The sequence below is a fragment of the Ambystoma mexicanum genome, chromosome 7p (genome assembly GCF_040938575.1).
Source record: "Ambystoma mexicanum isolate Mex_15411 chromosome 7p, UKY_AmexF1_1, whole genome shotgun sequence".
NCBI lineage: Eukaryota > Metazoa > Chordata > Amphibia > Caudata > Ambystomatidae > Ambystoma > Ambystoma mexicanum.
The window spans coordinates 80,252,095-80,277,157 of NC_090939.1; the positions used below are offsets into that span (position 1 = coordinate 80,252,095).

The 25,063-nt window shown below is 45.1% G+C and overlaps 1 protein-coding gene across 1 annotated transcript in view; it reads left to right on the forward strand.

Moving 5' to 3' along the window:
- POLQ (DNA polymerase theta) overlaps positions 1-25,063 on the forward strand; it is a 1,553,125-nt gene that overhangs the window by 465,971 nt on the left and 1,062,091 nt on the right. Inside the window, exon 11 of the mRNA XM_069635828.1 lies at positions 21,479-21,621. Within this exon, the coding sequence (XP_069491929.1) occupies positions 21,479-21,621 (143 nt within the window). The remainder of the gene's footprint in view (positions 1-21,478; positions 21,622-25,063) is intronic.

A 25,063-nucleotide genomic window follows, 5' to 3' on the forward strand; every position in this document is an offset into this window, starting at 1 on the left:
ATGTGTCCCCAGTTACCAGTTCTCATCCAGTGTAATGATATGGCTGTGAAGATACCTGTCAGTATACAATGTGAAGTGCCAGGAAGAGTTCTGCTAGGAAATGACCTGAAAGCTCTGGGAGTTGTCACATACCCCCAGACCTCCTAGTAAAAGGTTACAGGAGCTCACCAAATCTGCAAGAGAGAAAACCCTGCGAGGTTTATCTCAAGAGATGATGACAGAAATCACTCCTCTCCCACTGGAACAACTTACTGCAGTAACTACCAGATCAGGAGCAAAGGGGCCACCCAAGACTCCTAGAAAAAAGCCTACAGCAAGCACTCCAGTGCTTCCAACAAGGACTTCCCCGAGGTTGTCCAAAGTTACACCTGTAACTCCACCTCCAGCTGAGGCTGAGAGGGAGGTACAACCCTGTTTGGTTGAACTAGACTCTGAAGAAGAGCTAGTAGGAGGCCCAGAACTTATTGGAGACCTGGACCCGGCTGACCATCCTGAGCTGCAGTCTTTACTGGCAGAAGGTGGACCCAGCAGGACAGCTTTTCGTAAGGGACAAAGAGAATGTCCAACTCTGGAGGGCCTTCGCCAACAGGCAGCTTCTCAGGCTGATGGGCAAGAGCCTGGGAAGTATAGGTTACACTGGGAGATGGCCTCTTCTACAGTGAACCAACTGAATCTGAACCTGGAGCCTACCAACGCCTGGTAGTGCCCCAAGAGAACAGACAACAGTTCTTGCAACTAGCCCACGAGATTCCTTTGACTGGTCACTTGAGTTTCAAGAAAACCAAGGAAAGGCTCTCTCTCTACTTTTATTGGCCAAAGATGGGGGCTGAAGTAGATAGATATTGCAGGAGCTGCCATACCTGCCAGACTTCTGGTAAGGTTGGTTCCAAGAATGTGGCACCTTTAGTGCCTCTCCCAGTTGTGGGAGTCCCATTTGAGAGGGTAGGGATTGACATTGTTGGTCCCCTTGATCCCCCAACCTCCTCAGGCAACAGGTTTATCCTTGTTGTAGTAGACCATGCTACTAGGTACCCTGAGGCAATTCCTATGAGGACTGTTACAGCTCAGGCTGTGGCTAAGGCCCTCCATGGTATCTTTACCAGGGTTGGGTTTCCTAAGGAGGTGATCTCTGACAGGGGGACACATTTTATGTCCAACTACATGAAGGCCATGTGGAAAACCTGCGGAGTCACCTACAAGTTCTCAACCGCCTACCACCCTCAGACAAACGGGTTGGTAGAAAGATTTAACAGAACCATGAAGAGCATGATAGGTGCCTTAGAAGAACCCCTTAAGAAGAAGTGGGACCTTCTACTGCCATGCCTTCTATTTGCTTATAGGGAAGTCCCTCAGGAGGGAGTGGGTTATTCTCCCTTTGAACTTCTCTATGGCCATCCCGTCAGAGGCCCCTTGGCCCTGATTAAGGAGGGGTTGGAGAGTGCTCCTTCCCCCAAGCCAGTCAGAGTGACTGACTATGTGATAGGTCTCCGAAGGAGAATGTCACACATGATGGCAGAAGCAAGTGACAACTTGAAAGCTGGCCAAGCTCTGATCAAACATTGGCATGATCAGAAGGCTAACATGGTTGAGTTTACTCAAGACCAGCTAGTTCTAGTTATGCTTCCAACAAGGCAGAGGGCCTTGCAAGACAAATGGATGGGACCCTTCAAGGTTGTGGGAAAACTTGGGGAGGTCAACTATCTGGTGGATCTGGGCAAACCCAGGGAAGCTCCCAGAGTCTTCCACACCGACCGCCTCAAAGCCTATGTCTCTAGACCAGAAGTAGGCGCATTGCTTCTAGCTTCATCAGAAGAGGAGGAGGAGAGTGAAGCTCTACCTGACCTCCTAAGAGGCTTACCTTTGGACGAAAAGGTTGAAGGAGTTAATCTCTCTTCAGATCTGACCCCTGAGCAACAGGAGGAGTGCAAAGCTATGTTAAATCAGTTTGCCCCCCTGTTCTCACTTTCACAAGGCTTGACCCCTTGGGGACAGCATGAGATACTCACTGGTGACTGCCTGCCAGTCAAAAGCAGGGGATATAGAATGTCAGAACATGTCAGAACCCACATCAAAGGGGAGGTCAAGAAGATGCTTGATCTCGGGATAATAGAGCCCTCTACTAGTCCATGGTCTAGCCCAGTAGTGTTAGTACCAAAGGCAGGATCCAAAGAGTTGAGATTCTGTGTGGACTATAGAGCTCTTAATGCAGTCACCAAGACTGATGCCCACCCTTTGCCAAGGACAGATGAGTTGGTGGATAAACTTGGTGCAGCCAAGTACCTCAGCACACTGGACCTTACGTCAGGCTACTGGCAAATAGCCCTGGCAGACCATGCCAAGGAGAAAACTGCATTTTCTACCCCAGTTGGCCTATACCAATTCAAGGTTATGCCTTTTGGACTGAAAAATGCACCTGCAACATTCCAGAGGATGGTGAACCAAGTTCTAGCTGGGATGGAGGACTTCTGCATGGCATACTTGGATGACATTGCAGTCTTCAGCCACTCCTGGGAAGAACATGTGACCCACCTAGGACATGTTTTGCAGGCTCTTGAGCAGGCCAATCTGACCATAAAGGCAAGCAAGTGCCAAATTGGTCAGAGTAAAGTGGTCTACCTTGGACATGAGGTAGGAGGTGGAGAAATAGGGCCTTTGCTCAGCAAGATTGAAGCTGTGCAAAATTGGACAACACCTACTACTCAGACCCAGGTGAGAGCCTTCTTAGGCCTCACTGGGTACTACAGGAATTTCATTGAGAACTATGGGACCATAGCTTCTCCCCTGAATGTGATCTCCTCTCCAAAATTCCCTAAGAAGGTCAAATGGAATGAGGAATGCAATCAGGCCTTTGAAAACCTGAAGAAAGCTCTCTGCCAAGCTCCAGTACTCAGAGCTCCTGACTACCACCAAACTTTCATTGTACAAACTGATGCTTCCAATGTAGGTATAGGTGCAGTTCTTAGCCAACTGGATGAGAAGGGTAGGGAACACCCCATTTGCTTCATCAGTAGAAAACTGAAGGATCCTGAAACAAGGTGGGCAACAATCGAAAGAGAATGCTTTGCTATTGTGTGGGCACTGAAGAAGTTTAGGCCATACTTGTATGGTTCTACTTTTGTCATTCAGACTGACCACCAACCCTTGAGATGGTTAATGCAAATGAAAGGGGAAAATCCAAAACTATTGAGATGGTCAATCTGCCTCCAAGGGTTTGATTTCACCATTGAGCACAGGTCAGGGTGTCACCATCAAAATGCTGATGGACTCTCTAGGATGTATGTCATCGACTAGAGGTATGAGGTTCATCCAAGAGTGGATTAAATCCTCCTGTCCCTTACTCTGGGGGGGCGAGTGTTAGGAAGAATTCTCTGTTTAGGCTGAATTTCCTAACCTAGTGAGTCCCCCAGCAGCTTTGCTGGATTTTTGGGGTTTATTTTTTTCTCCTGCCAAGAGTGAGACTCTTTTACCCTCACTCTTGGACATGACTTGAGAGTGTTTCTGTGACTTGCTATGTGCTTATGGGCTAGGGGGTCATTTTCCCCATAGGCCATCATTGGTTTTTGAATATGTGTTACACAGCACCCTCAGTGCAGTAGCACAGGGGTGTCCTAGAGACCCCCAAACATAGACTCCACACCCTGGGACTGACTACTGTCTCCCTGGGTCTGTAAAGTTACCATTGACTTTACTAGTCTTAACTTAGGAACTTAACCAGTACAAACCATCTTACTGTGGAAGTACTGGTAGGGGCAATTAGATTGCCCCTGGGTCTGTTGTCGAGGGGGTACTGTCCCGTCCCCCCTCGCCGAGTTCTGGCTGGTGGCAGTGGATACCACGGAAATATTCCACCAGAATATTTCCCAATGGGATTTCCCATTGTTTTTAATGCACCACTTTTTGGTGCAATGTTAAAGATACCGCCGGGTTATTTATTTAATATAAATTCACCGGTTGGGATTTTTTGCCAGAACTCGCCGCCAAAATGGCGTCTAGGTTCACTTCAGTAACCCTGAACCCGAGTCGAGCCTTTGTTCCACTTTTGGCGGGCTTCTGCACAGAAGCCCTCCAAAGTGGTGCCATTCTGTCTGGGTACCACAGGGGGTGTGGGAGGGGGTTTAGGCACCCTGGACTGAGTTGCCTTGCCAACTCATGTCGCACTCTGGTGTGATTGGCCCAAGTGGTGAGCCACCCCGCTCACCACTTAGCATGTTTGAGTGACAGCTAGGCTGTATGAATGGGGGTTTGCTGCATAAAAGCAGGGTTTTTGGGACTGGTTCTTCAGAAGTCGCCACAGGACCTAAGAAGCCGAAGAGGGAGAAGCCGAGCCGACCTGCCAAGACGACACCACCGGTGAAGCCCTGCAGAACCGTCTCACCACTTTTCCCGACGACAGAGGAGATCTCCCGCCGGAGAGTCTTCTTCCCTTAACTGGTGGGGACAACCAGTTGCTGCCTTCTTTTCGCCGTCCCGAAGCATCTCGTGGCCGCCTTGCCTGTGCCAAGCACCCTGGCAACCGGGATACCACTTTTTACCTCAACCGCGAAAGAGGGGTAAAAATCCTTTGTGACCGGAAAACTCCACGGCTGGTCTCTTCCCTGGTAGTGCAACGATCTGCAGCTTTCCTCCATGTCGGGATCACCTCTTCCCCTGGACGACGCCACGACTTACACCCACTACCAGGAACAACTACCACCGCTGGAGGATCCTTTCCACTTTTTAAGGTACTGTGTTCCGCCCGGCCTCCCTTGCCACCGATTGTACGGGGTAGATTTAGCCCTCGGCTCTCGAACCTGGGTAGGTCTGGGACACCCTAACTAAACTTTTCAGAACCGTAGTAAAACCTTTTTCTCTCACCTGCAAAGACTGATGACATTGTGTGATCTTGGGCACATTTTTCGCCTGGCTCCCTCTAAAGCGGGCCCCGAACTAATTCTCCTTGTTCCACCATTGACTGTCTTTGCTAACCTTATGTGAAAAGTGTTTTACCTTACTGCTCTCTTTATTTCTGCCTTTTCCCTCCCCTTTGGTAATACTTGTTGGAGTGTCATCTAACGTTAAGCGCTCACCTCTGTTTGGAAATAAGTGGGGTTAACTTAGAATTGTCCAACAAATGATTAGGGATGTACATATGAGTAATAGTAACTGTGTTTGACTTTCTTATCTTTTCTATCGTGCTAGTGTAATTTATGAGTGTACCTTTAATAAATAAGTCTATACTTTTACACCTAGCTCTGGTCAGTATTTGCTTGTGCTACTGTGCCTCTGTACCTATTATGTATCCTCTGTATACTGCCTAACTCTTCTTGAGGGAAGTCTGACTGCTCAGCCACAGCTACCACAGTGAATCTGTGTGGTACAGACTGCTACCAAGTTTGTTTACTGCCAACACCTGTAGACTTAAATCTTTTGCAGTGGTCCCAGAGGGAACTGCACAGGTTTCTGCCTAACAGCCTCCATCGCAAGGTGGATGGTCGCAGCCACCAAGGAGGCCTATGAGGGACAGCACAGACCAGTTCCTGCCAGTTTGCAAGCCCATGCAGTCGGAGTCAAAACCACGGCCATTGCGTTCCAATGGCATGTACCGTGGCAAGTTCTCAGCAGGTTAGCCACCTGGGCCATCCCTTTGGCTTTTTGCAAGCACTACTGTCTAGACGCAAACTCTAGGTCAGACGCAGCTTTCGGGCAGGCGGTTCTTAGAAACCTGTTTTGCTTAAGGAGGGTCTCCTCTCCACCATAGGGCTACATTCAGATGTAATCACCCATAGAGTATGGAGGAAAAGGGACGGAATGTAAGGGTAATTAATAGTTACTTGCCATAGTAACTAACGTACTTAGTCCATTTTCCTCTATACGTCCTACCATCCTCCCCCCTAATAATACTGGTGTCATTGGGCAATGTTGTATATTGTCTATGCATCAATGGGGACCTAGGAGTGGTGCTGGTGGGCGGAGTCGGGCAAGTGCATGCTCCCAGGGCCGTGCCCCGCGTGCCTCTAAACTTAAAGGGCAAGAAGACTTTTCTGGTGAAAAAGGTCCGGTCTCCCATCCCTCGCGAGGGACACCCGTGCAGTATGGAGTAAAGGTCTATGGACTAGGAGTACGTCAATCACTATGGGGACTAACTATTAATTAATTCGTGGTTCTGGTGTTACTACAACCACTTTGCGGACACGTTATGCCCCGCTGCCTGCCTTGCTGGACCCCCGAGCACTATATGAGCCGGTGTTGCCCTGTGACGCGGCGCTGAACCCGGCATACGGTCCGCCCGAGGTGCTGGTGTCCCACCTGCTGGCTCCCGACAGTGCCGCTGACATCCTCCAGCGTGGACTGGAGGCCCCCAAGGTAAGGAAGGCAGCGTAATCTGCTGTGTTGAGGCCGTCTGCCTCTCAGGTGCCACTGCCCCACACAAACAGACTTTTGCGCCAGCTCTTTTGAATACCTGCTGTGGGGAAGAGTGGTACACTGGGGGCCCTCTAACGGACCCAGCCCTGCTTACTGCCTACACTGGTGTTAACTGTGTTGTGGGTCCTCAACCATACACCACAGGGGGTGATCACTGCAACCCCTTGTTACCTCTGCCAACACCCCTGCTTGTCACTAGCGCTACTACATCCGATACCCTGGTGGGGAGGAGGGGACACTCTGGTCCCACCATCAAGGGTTAGTGAGGCGAGGAACAAACACACCTTAGTTAAACCCACGGCCCTCACCGTGCACCAAAACCTTGTCTACCGGGACATGCAGAGTTCACCAGTTTGTGCCTCCAGCTTTTGAAACCCAACACCAACAAACGCGGTACCCCCAGACCACGATAAGATGCATCAACCATCTGCCAATGCTGAACTCTAACAGCACATTGCTCTGATACCACGGTAATGCCTGACACGATGGTGAATACTAAAAAGCATGCAAAGATGGACCAATTTGCCATATCTGATGCAGCAGCGGCTTCCCAGCCAACCTCCTCTGTTTCATCCCCGATGAATGCTGCAGTGCTCAATCAGACAGTGCTAGCCATCAAGAGCAGCATTGACAGTCTGGGAATGTAAATCGATGTTCTCACCAGCAAAGTGGACATTTCAGCTGTGCAAATAGACAAACTCTGTGGCCGCATGACTGAGGCTGAACAGAGAATAGGGGAGGGAGAAGATAAGGTGGCTATTTTACAACGCCACGTCAGCCTTCTCCAGCAGTCGGTGAAGAAAATTGCAGTTAAGACTAACAATCTGGAGGGGAGATCGAGATGGGGAGCCTGGAGTCCCGGAGTCCAACCATATTTACAACATGGAATCATTAGTGGAGAAACTCCTTCAGGAGACCCCACCTGACCCAGCACTATCAAATATATGTTTCTGATGGAGCGCGCATACCACTCGCTCGCCGCTAGACTACCCCTGGGGTCCCAGAATGTCCTATTATTGCCCGCATCTTCAACGATCGGGATAGAGATGTCCCGCTCAGAACAGCGAGGGAGAAAGGAGAGATAAGATGGGGTGCTGCCTCGATCCACCTTTTTCCAGACTTCAGCCCCCAAGTTCAAGAGCAAAGGAAGACTTTTCAGGCAGTTAAAAATATACTGAGGAGGAAAGAGATCCGCTACTCGATGTATCCGGCCAAACGCCGAGTGGTGCAGGCTGGCAAGACTATATCTTTTCCGTCCCCAGAAGTAGTGGAGCGATTTGCACAAGGACTGCCTGAGCCGCAGGGCTACCATCAGCGTTCACCTTGAATATTTTGTGCTGCTGACACTGTGGGAAACACTCCATTTGTCGTAAACCTGACAATACAGTCAATATTGCGTGATACCTGGCAAACCCAGAATCCGGTCACAAGCACCCCGGAATGTCCATACAACTCTTGTAAATGAGCCCTGCCATAAGAGCCAGACGGTCGCCGCTGGTGTGGTCACTGGTTGTGATGTTTTTGTTACTCATTCATTTTTCTGGGCAGGAATAGCCGGTATGTTTGTGTTACTGGCGTGGGTTGAAGGGATTTGGGGGCAGGGTCGTTTCAGGGTCTGCATTAGAACCTATGACAGCATGTACTACACTGGTAGCACCTTGTATACTATTGACTAAACCCATACCAGCTCGGACCACCCTGGGCTTGGAGCCAAATGCTGCTACCATTTTCTTAACGCATTATACCAAAAATTGTTGATGTAACTGGGGGAAGCAAAATCCAGCACATACAGGGATTCACGAGTCTGAAAAAAGCCAGTCTGATCGCCAATTATGGCAGGAATCACAGTATAAATATTATGTGCCTGCAAGAAACGCATCTAGCACAGGAAGGTAAGTTACCTAGTATGTCTAGATATTGTTCCTCCACCTCCCATTCATGTGGTGTTGCCACTTACATACACTGTCTGAGGCTAGAAATGCATTGGAGGGACAGGACCTCCATGTCCTCGCCCTGTACTCCCTTTTCATGTGTGTTGTGGTGTTTGCTGCACGGGAATCTAGTTGGGACTCCTGGGAGTGCAGCTCTTCCTCTTTTTGGTTATCGTGAACAGAGACCCTTGGGATACCCTTACTGCACCCATGGGTAGGGGTACAACCCTGTACCCGTAGTGAAGGTTTTTGGGCACCTGCATGTGGCCCACGGATCAGGGTATGGGCTGGTGGCAGCTCCATGCTGAAATTGACATGTGCTCTGAGGATCCTCCATTTTGTATTGCCTGTTACCTTGCTTTCCCAAAGTCCTGGGAAGCCCCGACTCTGTCCCTTCCCCTGACTGGCTGTTGGGTGGAAGAACCATATATGGTATTGTGGGGAAGTCCAGGCCAGACTGGCTGGAGCCTTCCCAGTGTCTGTATGTTGTGGGTACACCCTTGGGTGGGGGGGACCTGTGTAAAGAGTGACCAATATGCATTCTGTTATGGGTGTCTGGGTTCTGTGTGTGTGTGTGTGACATAAAGAATGAGACAGCCCTTCCTGAAACTGACATGAATGCAGTGTGGTGTGCTGAAAGACTGGGTGCTTGCCCCAATCCACATTCCTTGTTATGGGTGTCTGGGTGGAAGTGAATAGCCTGAATGCCTGTGAGCCTGATTGGCTTCCTGCATGAATGCCTGTTAGGTACAGATTTGGGGTAGTACCCTTAGGGTGCACTACAACAATCTGAGCCTCCTGGCAATAGGACCCAACCTTTGGTATAAGTCTGAACTACACAGGTTGTTAGTGTGGCTGAGCAGCCAGGCTCATCTCAAGAGGGGTCAATGTGAGCTGCAGAGTGGTAACACAATGATTCAGTGACAAGTATTCAAGCAAACACTTAAATAATTGTTTTTTATCAAGAAACCTTGAGATTATTTATTTACCAGTCATTTGATTAAGCCTTCTTTAGAAGGGAGCAATATAATAGCAACACACACATACCTTCAAAAATACACACTCTTAGTTCCTAAATCAGCAAGCACCCATTTGGGATGCCACACAGACACTTCCTACACCCTCAGGTGACATCAATAGTTAGGACACTGTGGACATTAATATGTTACTGTTAGCATTTAGGATAGCACTGAGATGTGTTAAAGAAAATGCTATTAAGAACACCAAGAGATCACAAATATTCTTAAGCAGGCAAATACTTTTCAACCCTCCCCAGTGTCAGAGGAGAGAAGAGTCTTTCGGTGAAACAGGTTAGGCCAAAGTCAATAGGCAAAAGTCTATGTAGCTGAAGCACTTTTTGCAGGTAAGTAAGAAAAGTATTTGCACAATGTTTAAGTAGTCTTTAGTGAAGAAAAAGAATCAATGTAGGGCCACAAGCTGTTAGGCTTGAGAAGAGTAGAAGCAAATCTACACCAAGAGGTAAGTTCTTAGACGTTACAGTACCTTTAGTTAGAAGAAAATGCAGCAGATCACTTCTGTTCCTGTGCAGCTCTGCAGATCCTGGTGTTCCTGGGTCTCGGTCGTGGGGACAAGAGGGAGGACTTCTGGGGACACCTGCACTGCAATGGGACGGTTACTGACAGCAACCGTCAATCTTCAAACTAGTGGCAATTCAGTTTTTCAGGTCCCCACATCTACTGCAAACAGCACCACCATGGTCCATGGCTGTCGAGATGGGCTTTCCTTGCATCTGGGGTCCAACACTCTGTTGATTTGGCTCAGGCTCGGTCAGTCATTCTTCCTGGGAGTCCGGAGGATCTTCCTGGAGCTCTTGGCCAGCTTAAAAGCAACGCACACAAACTGGTGTTCCTCTCCCTGGCGTTTGTTTCCAGCAGCAACTCTATGGAAATTCAACCAGCTCCGAGAAGGATGTCCAGTTGCTTAATTTGGAGTTGATTGGTCCCACCAACTCAAATGGAGAAGTCGTTCTTGCAGGGGCTTCTCTGTCGATACAAATGTGGAGTATCAGCACAGCAGCAAGGCTTCAACGGGCAAACCAAAAGTCCAGGAGTGCAGCAGGCTTCCTCTTCAAGTTCTACTTTGGATTCCTTCATCCAGTGGTCGACTCTGCCTTCCAAGCCAAAAAGCCACACCTTTTTATGCAGGTTTCTCGCATTCATTCCAGCCTGGCAGTCAATCACCCAGCAGGGTGGCGGTCGTTGCCGGACAGCCAGCCGGCCAATCACCTAGGAGTGCATTCCTGTCTCCTAGGAGACTAAGCGCAGGGATTTTCGGGCACCTCCCTCCCTGCCCCCCACCAGACACCCTGGAGCCAGAGGCGGGCTTCACTTGTGAATCTCGCCAAAGACACAACGAACAAAGGGACGAAACCTAGTTTTGCGCGCAGAGTAAATCTCAAGAAGGACCTTTCCACAGAGAAATGGCGAACAAAGAAGACCGGGGCCATTTTGATAAAAATGGCACCCAAGGGTGCTTTACTGCAGCTGCGAACGTAGCCCGTGGTAAAGACACACCCCGGTAGTTAAAAGTAAACCACTGCCACCAGCCATTCATCGAGGAAAGGGTAACATAAAAATGTTACATGAGAAGCTAGACAAAGGGGATACTATGCAACCCCTCCAGCTCTCTATTGTAAGATAGTGTGTGCTGGGTCTAGAAATTTAAAAGTGTAAGTAAAGTCAGTTTCACTTTACTGCTTTTGGAAACAGTAGTTATCCAAGAGAAAGGTAGTTAAACATATGGGGAAATTTGGAAGACTTCCCTGTAGCACTACACTGAAGGTGGTGTGTGCTACAATGTAAAGAGATGCCTATGGATTTTATCAGACTCCAACAACCGAAAGAAAGAGTAAAAATCGCATTAAAATACATGAGAGAGTGGGGCAAAAAGGGTCTCGCTCTCTCCAGGTATAAATGAAAAAGTCCTGGAGTCCAGCAAAAGAGCGGGGGGTCTCTAAGATGGAGAGGAATCAGCACATTTCTGCAAAGTCTCCCTAACAATGTCCTTCTGTCTGATTGGCTGACTGAGCTTGGCTCAGCAGAGTGAATGAGGGACAGTTGTATATCTGGGGACCTCTCACTAGTTGAAACTTGAATCTGCTTATCCTTGAAGCCCAGCTGGAAGAATTATTGCTGCTGCTTTCCTTTGATGAAATCTAAAAGCTGTGAAGTCTGTTGAGGACTGATCCGAGAGAGGACCTGGCTAGGAGACCTCTTCCCGAGCTACCAGGGAACATCTTGCAAAAACTGATCTTCATCGAAGTACCCTGGAAGCCAGTCCCGAAAGGCTGTCGACCGGAGACTGGGTCCACCGAGAATCTTGAAGTAAAGCACCCAGACATCGAGGCTATCGAAGCACATTGCTGTTGACCGGGGTTCGGAGGATTTCCGTAACCGCTGGAAGCCAGTCGTGTCATGTTGCCCAGAAGCAGGGACAGCTTGACGCCGTGCTGCTCGACGAACGGAGCCGCAACACTCCACCTTGCCTAAGAATATTGAAGGAAGGGCTCCCTTGCCATCAACTTCGACCACTTTTTCCCACTGGAGAAAGTCGAGGTCGTTGACGACCGAGGAGATAACGCCTCACCTTCACAAGGACTTCCATGATCGATCGTCGATGAGCACAGCAAAGGTCTAAGCTCCCGTCCCGACGCAGGTGTTTATCTTTCTTTGAGGAAACTCGACACCCTGCGGCTCCTGCTTTAAAGGGAGTTCACTCTCGAGGGATCCGTTGACGAACCGTCGAAGAAAGTCATCTATCTCGGGTACATTGGGGTAGTTGAACATTTTAACCAGGAAACAAGGCACTTTAAACATTATTGGACTGGGCTTGTTAATACTCGTTAATGTGGAGGTGGCCAACAGCTTCTTCTACATGAAGATACTGTGTGAAATGGGTATTTTACTGCACCTGTTTTCACATTGTTAGCTTCATGCGTGATGATGTCCGTGCTATCTGCCTTGGTTTACTGTTCTGCATCTTAAACCATCTCCACTGTTGCTTGCATAGCCACCAGTGCTCCTTTGCACACTTTGTCTTCCTTTCTTCTAGCTAATCTTTTCTGGTCGCCAATCAACTCTCAAATCATCTCCAGTGTCCTTTCCTTAGTCCACGGATTGTGCCATGCCTTGGGGCTACGTTTCATTAGTTCTAAAAAGAAACTGCTGGCTGTTGACCTTTTCGTGCTTTGTTCCTCCACCTCTTGCCTTCTAATAAATTCCCATTTTCATGAGCCTCCACCGTACATGACCCGCCCACAGTTTGTAACAAGAGTCCCATTACATTTTGAACACTGATAATCATCTCCGGTTCCATCACTCTCTGAAAAACTTTCATTTTCATGAAGTGGCATCTGTCTTCCCTTCCACTCCTCGTGTAATCAGGGAAGGATGCAGGACCCCTCACCACAACCTTTGATCCCTGTGACAGTCTGGTGTCTGAACATCAATGCTATGGGCATGTAGACCTTTCAATTGAGTGCATTGAGATTCTTGCGTCTGAAAGAGCCCATTCTACCTGGAAGACATACCCCAAGAAATGGAGACATTTCTGTATGTGTGGGCATTGCTACCCTATTGCTTTATTTGGCCAAGACGAGTCTGACATGCCGGTTCCAGAAGGTGCATTTGGTAAGTGAACACATTGCTGCCACCTTGTTTTTCACTCACCCTACTGGGTAGAAGTTCTTGGCGGGGCAGGTGCATACAAATGCCTTTCTGGGATCTGAAAACAATGGTGATGGAGCAAATGAACAAACAAAGCTTCAATTTTTTCCCATTCACAAGGTGTAAATATGAAGCCCCCCCCATTTGTCATTAGGGCTTTATAATGAACCATTGGTTCCCAGCATGACACTGGTGGGTATATTCAAGGACCTGAATCTATGAAGACACCAACACTGTCAACTACTTTTTACTGCGCTATATACCTGCACAAAAGACGGGTAAAGTTACTTGCAAAACTCTTGACTAATAAAATTATATCGCATAATGAAGAAGGTGGTAAACGAGGGCCGTTTTTGTTTCATGCCAAAAACTTCACCAAAGCTACATCTCAGAAGAATGTATTATGCAATGCAGGCAGCGGAAAGACCTTCCAATATTGGCGTCCCAGATATTAGGAATGTACTATTTCTAGGCACATCTAGCACCGTTGCGTACATAGGTGAAATGTGGTAACTAAATGGAATTCAAGAGCTTTGAAGTGTAAAGATAGAAGCAAGATGGTGTATGCAAGGAATAATTTCAGGGTTGCCCTTAAATGGACGTCCACTTAGATTGCTTGTGGAGGGTCAGTAAGATGACGCCTTTAGATTGGGAGCCATTGCAGTCTGTGTAATTGACAGACTCTAGAACTTGGACAGAGAAGTGCTTACAGACAATAGTGGATGCTAGCGGAGAACTATGGGTATAAACATTAGAACCCTTTCACTGATAATGCAAAGTGGCAAACAAGGGCTTCTTTAAATCCCTGCTGATGAAGCATGCAATAATTGCATTCAGGAAGGAAACTACTGTCCCATCACAACAGTCCCATTTTTGCTTAAAATACTGGATAAGACTGCTTACAACCAAATTAAAAGATTCTTGGAACAACATAAGCTCTTAGGAGCATGTCAATCAGGATTCCGACCCCAACATGGTACTGAGACTGCCCTCATCGATTTGAAGGCACAAATAGATGAACTATGAGATAAAGGTAAAACGGCTCTTCTCCTGTTGCTGGACCTTTCGGCTGCGTTCGACCTTGTCGACCACAAGGTCCTTTGCTGCCACCTAGACTCAGCTGCACACTTTTCCAAAGAGGCTATAACCTGGATTGAGTCTTTCCTCAGCCACAGGACTATGATGGTGTTTCTCCCCTTCGGCAGCGGCTGACCCGATCCCTGTCCTGTGCGGAGTTCCTCAGGGCTCTTGCGTCTCCCCAACCCTATAAAACATATTTATTAAGCCCCTCTTTGATCTGGACATTCTTGGTATCACCTATACTAATTATGCAGTTGATACCCAGATTCTCCTCCCACTTTCCGGGGATTACGAGGATTTGGCCATGGTAAACACTTGGCTTTTATCTGGATTCCACCCTCTGCTTCGATAAACAGGTAAAATCCATGGCATCAGCCACAGCCTACACTTGTAAGCTCATTAGAGCAGGTAAACACTTTCTCTCAGATGACAACTGCATTATCTTAGCTAAAGCCCTGATTCTGTCTAGGCTTGACTATTACAATGCCCTATACATTGGTGCTAACAAATCTATCATCCACAGAATTCAAATTCTACAAAATAATGCCTTGAGAGCAGCTCTTGGCATGTCCAAAAGATCTCATATAACTTTCATTAGGCGCCAAAACTACTAGCTGTCTACCCAAAATAAAATCCATTTAAAAGTTGCATCCCTTGTTTACAAAGCGTTGAACAATGCCGCACCTAGCTATCTCACTGATAAATTCCTAAAGAGAAGCTCCACCCGACCGGCAAGACCCTTCAATGCCAATAGCCTTATCATACCGAGATTCAGGCTGGGGGAGGCAGCTTCCAGGTCCGAGCGGCCCAATTATGGAATTTACTGCCACACCCTCTTCGTGAGGAGCAGCCTTTTTTGAAATTCAGATCCAACTATATCAATCTGCCGAAGTCTGCCGACAACTAGTTGCTCACTAGCTCTTACAAAACTATGTATACCTCCTAGTGTGTGTATATAAACACACACACATACACACACACCCCCACATACACACACACCCCCACACACCGTGGCCGTGTAGGTATGGTTAAATTGCTGTTTCCATAGGAAGAGCACTTTTTGGGCGGCTTATAACTTCGCTCCCCCTGGACGAATCCTCAACAAACTGCAAAAAAAAGTATATGGGCCACTCTGAAATTTTTTGTAAAGTTTGGTGAGGTTTGGTACAGGGGGGGGCAAAGTTATAGGGGGGTCCCAAAACTTCTGTTTTTCCCATAGACTGAATGGGGGAAAACTTTGCGCACGGCTACAGGCCAAACCGCTGGACGGATTTCAACCAAATTTGCGCCAGTGGCAGGGGCTTGGTCTTGAAAGCGTGCTTTTGTAAATTCTGTGACATTTCATCCAGTAGTTCCCTTAAAAACGATCAAAAAGTATGTCTACAAATTAGTGATAGCTATGTCCGCTCCGCGGTCACACTTCCCTGTTCGTTCCGTGAAGAAGATTGCAATTGGCTATTCTGTGGTGTGCTGGCTGCGACTATGTTGCGCTTTCACCGATTGGTTGTGGCACAGCGTGAAGTGCGTCTTAATCTTTCGATACGTCCGCCATGTTTACTTCGTTTTCTGTTCAACGCGGACATCGCCACTAATATACCAAAACGAAAAAGACACCAATGCACTTGTTACACCTATGGAACACTGTTTCGAAGGTTGAGCGTTAATGAGACTTGGTAGTAGAAAGTGAAATATTGAAGTATTATTGTTAGCACTGTCGTACGGTACAATGTAAACATTGTACTAAATGAACTTACTGCGTCCATTTTACAATACATAACAACATTACTGCGGTCAGACTGGCGGGAATCTGAGGCAGCCTCCTGCTCTATTTCATACACACAGCAGTTCCGCGCGTGTACGAGAGTAGCGGTTCTCATGAATAGCCGCTGATATGTTGTTGCAAAATGAGAATGTATTTGCATTCGCAGTGAAGGCCACTTCATTTTCTGTTTGAAATACGAGCTCAGTACGGCCGCATATTTGTCGACAGCCATAAGGGTCAGTTGTTTTTTTAACCTTGAGGTGCAGGGAAAGAGCAGAACGACTGTAGGGAGTAACAATTAGAAAAACATATCGTTTGATAAGGTTATGCTTCAAAAACGTTTGCAGCAACCATGAAATATTAGTTACACTACTGTCTGATTGCAGCTAACGCAATGGAGCCTGTCCACATCATGTAAGTGTATTTTTCTTGCCTATATACCGAATTGACATTACATTTTTACTTTGGGGAAAAATATATTTTTTCCTAATGCATTACAAGGTTTATGTGCCATTGAATTTTTTTTCCCCCATTATGGACATTGCAAATTGTTGCCGTTTGTAGGGTGCCAGTACATTTCCCCAAATTAAATTATTAATTAGTACTAAAAGTATGTGTTACAACTTTGTTTTGTGCGGAGGTTGAGTATTGATATACGTTTTATTTACGTTTTTCCCCTCAGATACTTCCTTCCCTATTGTGATTGTCACGGATTACAGCTGCCGAGTGACTGCTTTTTTAACCGTCAAATGCAACTGTTCATTACGGGTTGTCTGTGCGTCATAATTCAGTGGGATGATCGTGTTGGACCTCTATGTCCTTACGCTGCTGTTGCAATAAGAAGTAACATTCCATCATTTCTGGTGGTGTAGATTACAGCGGTTGACGTCGTCTTGCACATCAATGTGGGAGGAAAATGACTACTGTGGCGGCAACGCTTACTTTCTGTGTGTGAAAGAAACCAACGTGCCCATTACTGTTTTCATTGTGGACGAAAGACAGAAACGTACTACTTGTATGGAAATGTGCATAGGGCAATCATTTCGCACAGTTCATTGTGAAACACAACTACTTTACTAATTGCTTAGGGCAATGATTTCGCTCAGTTTATTGTAAAATAAAACTACTGTACTAATTTTTTAAATGTCAGTGTATTTTTTTACATATTTACTCTCCGCTTTCACAATGTGGCATGCTACGTTGCATGTTGTAATGTGTTCTTTGGTAGGTGCTACATCACGACCCGTACGTCAATATGGACACATTTGTTTAAGATGCCAATGAACGTTATGGAGCAAGGTACTGCATACCCCACTTGCTTTGGCTACGGGAGGGTCAGGCCCATCTCATATGCTTTAGTGCCGTCAGGCCCATTTCTGTCACTGTCAGACCAATTTTCGGTTACCCACATGCCCTATTAACCAACATTAGTTCAGAAAATTTACTATCTTCTTAAAGGCGGGAAAATGAGGTAAGGTGCACTGAAAGTGTTTAGTGTATAGAAATGTTTGTAAAATAATACATGGTTACACCCTCCAATACACATCTTCACACCTTTCGATCTGTGCCACTTACGAAATTGTGTCGAACAGTGAGTGGTAATGGTGTTGCTTCTAGTATTTCTAACGTCATTGCGCTTCCCATCAGAGTTTGTTTCAGATTTTATGTAAACGTAAGTAGACTACCCCTTTGCGATTTTTTTTTTTTTTTTTTTTTAAGCACATTTTTACAGAAGAAAATTAATACTTGTACAACACATGTATGTAAAGGTCATTGACAACACCCGAAAAAGTTTGTTGGTTGTGCATGTGATGGTGTTTTCAAATTTAACAATTGTACTCATGTACATAACAAATCAACGGTACAGATTCTGTCTCTGAGGGGTAGCCTCTATGTATGGTTAGTGGCCACAATGTCGGGGATGTAGCTACTGGCCATTACTGGAAGGGACAAAACATTGCATTGAGGTCGCCAAGTCCACCAGGGTCTGTCTTTCTGGTAAAGGTGTTTCTTATAACCATACATTTCAAATGTGGTGCTGCCTTTACGGTCACACAGTTTCATTTTTGCTTTCTGTAGCCTTCAATGGAAAGCTAAGAAGGGTTTCTATCCAACACCCGTTTTCATTTTCTATGGTGGCCAGCTTGAAAAAGGATTTGTTTTCTTTAGGCGGGAACGCCAGTGGCGTTCCGGTTGAAGACAAAAAAAATCGTCTTTCTTGGTAGCACGGGTTACTGCTGTAAAATCTCGATTGCTTATGGCATTCATCCCCCACTCTTTGGGGAGGAATGGGGGTTAATGATCCCGATACGTCAGTATGCACTCTTGCTTATATTGTGTTGCACGCTTGACTTGTGGAGTTCTGTGCCGGAAATTTTCCATCTTCAAGTTCGTACAAGAATATACAATGTACTTCCCCACTCTAACTCGGTTACAGATGTCATTGTGAAGTGCGTATGACTTTTCGAACACGCCCCCATGCTGTGCACCAGCATATGATAATGTGGAATTCTTCGGAAGGTGGGCAGTTACTTCAAATGTTCCTTTACAGTAATATGCTTATGTGTTATTATTAGAACCCTGATAAATGTAGCACAACATTTTTGTTAATGTACTGTTATGATGTATTTACACTACTAAAAACCTATGGCATTCAGTTAAAAAAAGTTTGTTAAAGGGACGTTATGGTTACGTTGCCCTCCCAAAAACCTGTAAAGTTCACTACAAAAAAAACTTTGTTGAGGGGACGTTATGGTTAAGTTGCCCTACGAAAAACCTGTGCACTTCACTAAAATTCAACTTTTTTTGTCACTGTGCTAAAGTTGAATTTAGAAAGTGTCCCAAATAGCATCACTGTGTCAAAGTTGAATTTAGAAAGTGTGCCTAATAGCATCACTGTGTTAAAGTGCTGAGTTGAATTTAGAAAGTGTTCCTAGCATCATTGAGTGTGCCTAATAACGTCAAAGATTAACCTACAAAGTGTGCCTAATCGTGTCATCTCTAGTGGATGGAGGGGATGGAGCTGATGGAAAAAGAAGGGAAAGGATGATGTCATCCATGATATTTATGATGTCATTTTTGATGTTCTGGGTGTTAGTCTTAGCAATGCACGTAGATGCTGCAAGTTATGGTTGCTGAGCTTACCATAATGGGGGAATGTGCAGTGTTTTTTGGTTTCACTGTGAAGTATAACATCCCGTTAACAGTTTTTTTTACTGAACGTACATATATTTATGTAGAGCAGGGAACAAAAACAAAGGGGCTAAACATATGATGTGGTCAGTGATGTCATCAGTTAGATTTGAGATGCATCTTTCATGTTCTGGGTGTGACTGTTAGCAGTGCACAGTTGTGGTGGCAAGTATGGGGGCTCAGTCTGCCATAACTGGCGAATTTCAGGGGTTTTCGGTTTTAATTTGAACCATAATGGGGAGGGCGAACATTGTTTTTTTAAAATTTTTTTAGTGAAGTGCACAGGTTTTTCGTAGTGCAACTTAACCATAATGTCCCCTCAACAATTTTTTTTTTTGTAGTGATATATATTCACCAACCTACTGCCCATTGGTACATCTTCCCTTTCTGTCTAGTGATCTGGCGTCCTTCTAGTGGCTGTATATATTCTGTCTTGCTTGTAACTAGTAACTTACCCTCTTTGGCCTGTATATATTTTGCACTTGCATGTAATCTGTAACCATGTAACCTCAAGCCTTGCATATTCTGTTCTGCTGCTCCCGGCTACCTTCGGGTTTGGTGCACATTATAAGTGAATAAAACAAGCAAACAAAGGAAGAGGTGTTGGAGGAGATGTTCTTCACACCTAGTTTTGGGGATGGGATATGATTGTGTTGCACATTTCCAAATTATTTACCTTTCACTGGGAACAATACAGAAACTAAAGGAGGATTGGAGGAAGTGAACAAGGAGTGGTGGGATGCCTTGGGGCGTAGCACAGTGTTGAGATGCAAGAATACAATTAGTTTGCTTCAGATATCGTCACAGCCATTATCTGAATTATGACTTGTACAGGATGGATTTCGTTGTTGCTAGATGGTTTATTTTTACACATGTTACAGGAATGTTGTAGAAGCCAGCCATTGTTGGGGTGCATTCTTGGAGTAAATTGAGTGATGAGGATAAAAGTTAAATGTGTGTGTACAGGAGTGTCCTATGAAAGTGTGGGGTTGATGTGAGAGAGACTAATAAACTGACCCTGGGGGTAAGGAAGGATAGCAATGAGCAGGGAAATCGTATCTGGGAATTTTACATTTGGGGGTATGTTGGAGGTGTTTCGCCTTTTGAACTATTGCGAGGCAGGAAACCAAACTCTCATTTATGTCCAGGGTGGATGGAGAAGTTGCGTTATGTGGATGTTGAGGGGGTGAGAGAGAAGTTATTGGTTTAGGGGTCCAAGGCACACTATGATGAAAAGATTTGCTGAAGAGAGTTGGAAGAGAAGCCTGGTGAGCGGATCAAAGTGAAACTGACCACCAAGGCCAAGAAAGGGTGCTCGCTGTAGTCAGAGCCCAAGGAGGTAATTAAAGATCTTGGCTCCTCTATATTCGTTAGAGGGGGGTGCTGTTTGGAATACAGAGAGAGTTGCTGTGTTCAGAAGGACTGTCGGGTTTATAAGTGTGAGAAGAAAGGCAGGCAGGAAGGGAGGGAGGTGTTAGAGGTGACTACATTAATGATTACATTAAAGTCCCTGTGTATTAATGTGCTTATGTGTTCACTGCATCCAATCATTGACTTAGTTGCTGTTGTCACAACAATCTCACTGACATCACTTGTGGAATCTCAGTAACTGGAGTCTACATTGCACCAAGGGCAGTTGAGAAGGATTTCCCCTGGGTGGGGGTCGTTACTGGAGTCCACTCAATAAAGAGTTGTATTTCACCTTGAACTTCGTGGAGTCATTATTTACTGAACTTGACAGGGTAGCAGTTTTGTGTAAAGGGAGCAATGGGACTGGTGCCAAATGGAGCTGTCGGACCTTGCATGCTGAATTGTTGAATATTTTGTCTGTGCTTTGTGTAACAGCAGTGCTGCAGTTTGGCTATTCTTCCTAGACCCCCAAGCAGTGCTTTATGTCTGCCTACTTTAATAGGTCTCCGTTTATGCAGAATACAAAATGAAATAAAAGCGTGTAGAGGGTGTTGGAAAAGTACATAAATCATTCAAAGTACATTCCTGTTAGGAAGGTTGAACTTTTTTAAGCTTTTGTTTTTTATTCTGAAATAAGAGCGTTTTGGAAAAGTGCTCTAGGTTCTGTTTGGTGACAGTGAATTAGTCCAAAGTTCCAATTCTGTAGATGATACCCTTGCTTGAGAACCAGTGCTACAAGTACCATTTCTGTTGTAATTAGCTCTTATATATTTAAAGTAAATACATTACAGACATTGATAATAAGTGTGATTACATATGCTGAAGAAAGAATAGTCCAAAGATGAACATAGCCATTTCCTGATGCATGGTCACCCAAAATTAATACTACTAATCTGTTATAGTGCGCCCTAAAGTTGTCTGATGGCAAAATATAGTAAGTCACCAATTAAAATCTTAATTTAAAATTGGTATTTTAATAATGTGAGCTTTTTTACTTTTCTTATTGAAATCTTCAGGTGAGAGCATCCTAGTTTGTAAGAACACAGAGCGGATAAAGGGGATAAGCTTGCTGCAGGGATCCCTAAAACCTATCCAGAGCTGTCTGGCACGAAGAGAGGGAGAAGGAGTAACTGGAAGCATGATTCGAGCCATCCTTGAGGTAAGAAAATGGCCTGCCAGGGAGGAACTGAGTTTGCAACAAGACCAAGAATAAGGCCAGCGAAACTCATCACCGTTGTATAAAGCTCATCCCCACCATTCTAGTAATAATTACAAACCTACCACAGCTGCCATAATGTTACTCCAAATAAACGGTACATAATCAGGCAGGAAACATTGTCCTTCACTACCATTTCTGTTCCTCTTTGAGCTTGACAAATATGCTTTTATTTGAGCTGATGTGGTGGTGTGTGTCTTTTTATTTTTATTTATTTATTTATTTTTTAACTAAAAACTCTTTTTAGACATTTTCAAAAACACACCCCAAACATAGGAACAAAATTAATGTGGTAAAAATCAATGCAATATCCATGACAGAAATAAGCAATGCAGGAGACAAAAACCTTACAGTGATATTCTTGATCAAGAAATATCTTTCTCCAGCATTGGATCTTTCATGGATTCACATGCTTAGAATATTCCCCGTCGTCAGGCTGGGAACCCTCGGTACAGTGATATTCTTGATCAAGAAATATCTTTCTCCAGCATTGGATCTTTCATGGATTCACATGCTTAGAATATTCCCCGTCGTCAGGCTGGGAACCCTTGGTACAGTGATATTCTTGATCAAGAAATATCTTTCTCCAGCATTGGATCTTTCATGGTTTCACATGCTTAGAATATTCCCCGTCGTCAGGCTGGGAACCCTTGGTACATTTATAAAGATGTTTTCCATAGGAAAAATTTCGACACTTCTGTGTCCTATCTAAGTCGTTTTGGGCCACTTACGCATGCCCCAATAGGACGTAGCGGTATAAATGACCCGCCCCCGCGGATCCCTTCAGATGTCAACCGTCTTCCAAAGTAGTGGGATCACCTTGTGTCAGCTGCTATTTTACAAGGTTGTTTTTCATCTTTTTTCCCAATGTCTGGGAAGGCTCTAATTCGTCCGTGTACTACATGCGGATTAAAAAAGGTGTACGAAGGAGATGGACATATGGACTGTCTATATTGTCTCCACCCTCACCACTTGGCTGACAATTGTGAAATTTGTAAAGGCTTCTCGCAGAAGACCCTGAAAGACCGAAATAGACGGCTGGTGGCGTGGCTGAATGACGGAGCGGGAGCGTACTCCCCCTCGGAGGTAGGCTCTACACATAGTTTGATCTCGAGGGATAAATCTCCGGTGGACTCCAGCTGTTCTGTATCTGCTGAATCTCCAGCGAAGAAGGCGCGTTCGACGGAGAAAAGTTCCTCTGAAAAGCATTCTACGAGGGAATTGTCATCAAAAACAAAAGCTTTGCCTTCTTCCTCCTCATCAAAAAAGGAGAGAAGACCTGTCAAAATGATGTATCTGAGTCAGGAATGACATGGAGCAGGCCTAAAGGAAACAGGCCTTATTCTTCTTGGTTACATAGCATAGTCAATGAAAGGTAGGAGAGTAAGTAATAAGCTTCTGCCCTGGTTCCCAGTCTCTCTCCAAATCCCAACCGACACTCTGTGGAACCCCCATGCCTCCAACACTCTCAGCTCCACTTTAACATTCTGTGAGGCCCCTTCATACACAAGCACTAACTACAATCATACCAGGATACCACACATCCCCCTCTTTAAACTACAAGAAACAGAATACCCTCACCATCATGTTAGGATCACAATCAAAACAAACCAAAACACAAATGCATTTAACATGACCTCCAAACTACCAGAAATGGGCCCCTTGCCCTGGTGCCTACATATCTACCCTACTAAAGGGCTAACCTCAACTGGAGCACTATTATCACAAGTGTCCAACCTCCAAGAAATGTTTTTTTTGAGGTTACTACAAAAGGTTTTCCAACATGCAGGCAAACACACCCGGCTGGCATGTGAGAGCCACCCCACTGAAACCTGCATCCAACTCCAAGACATGTGCTACACTCCAAAACACATGTATAACTCCACTACCACGTGCTCCCCTTCACATGTACATACATACCACAAAACACATGCTACCTCATGTGCAACACACTGTCCGGTCCAATCTTGAATCTTCCTGCGGGAGTGATGCTGGCCCACCAGACCCCCTAAGTCTGCCTGCTTAACAGTCTCTCAGCAGATAAAACTACCAAGCTGGCAAACCCAAGGGGAAAGGGGAATTGGAGAACAAAACAAAGACAGATCTTCACTGGACTGCACCGATGCCCTCTGGTACTGGATTACTCTCCTCAGTGTCTGTGAAATCTAGGGAAAACAATAACATATATATGTTGTTGATGTATAACTGATAAATATGTCTACTTTTTCTTTTACTATTTGCTTACTTTCTCTTAAATACCTGTTGCCTATGCTAAAGTGCTGATAGGCTTTCTTTTCAGATGGTGTTGAGTAGATTCTTCTGTGGATCTTGAGTAACTGTTTCTTATTAAAAGTTTCCTAAAACTTCTTAACCAGGATTTTTCCGCGAACTCTAATAAAATAACTTGTTTCCAGAATTCCAATTTATTTCCTCAGAAAATGTCTTAAAATGCTGCAATAGTTACAAATGTCTCTTTTTATGTCAGAATCAATGCCTTTATATCTTAGAAGGATTTGTAAATACTTTAACTGAATTGCTTTTGACTTAACTAAACTTATATTGCTTTGAAATCAAATAAAGTCTGTTCACGCCTCTTAAAAATAACTCTGTGGATGTAATTATACTTGCGTGTACGATGACTGCTGTATTTAATTGGATCCGCGCAAGAGTCTTTTGCTTTCTTTCTAGATACGTACTGCGCTTCTTTCCGACGCCTTCTTATAAAAAAAAACTCAACTGCGCATTCATCCGATTCTTGCTTCATTGCCAAACGAACCGGGCTTTCAACCGTCGCTTGATTTCTTGACTGACGAACCGCCCATCTAACTGACGCTTGATTTCTTGACCAAACGAGCCGCGCACTGCTTCCGCAATAAAAATGACGTGTATGCGATGGCACGTAAAGAACGTAAGGTACTTTTCTCTAACCTTACTAATAACGACAAAAGCGAGACAAAGATACGCTCGCGCACGAAACAACAAATAGGGTAATTACAAGTACAGCCCGATCTTAACTGTATTTGTGAAAAAATATATATTAAGATAAAACCACGCGTGTTAGCAGATTACATTGCGCAAATAAACACTTATTGAACACAAATATATACACGCAAAATGCAATTATCAGACAATCTAATGGCATCAAATCTGATAATAGAAAATACAGATTTCTTAAAGTCTTTTTTTAAAAAAAAAAGAAAAAATAAGGCAAATGAACTTCACTCAGTTTCATATGTCTTGAAAGAGTGATCACTTAGCTTGCTTCATCTGTATCTTCACTGCTTCTTTTAAAGTCTTCAGTTCAATGTCTTTTCTTCTGAAGTTCTGGAAATCTTAGTAATTCTTCTTAGTAACAGCTAACTATGAATGTTTTAAAAAACATACT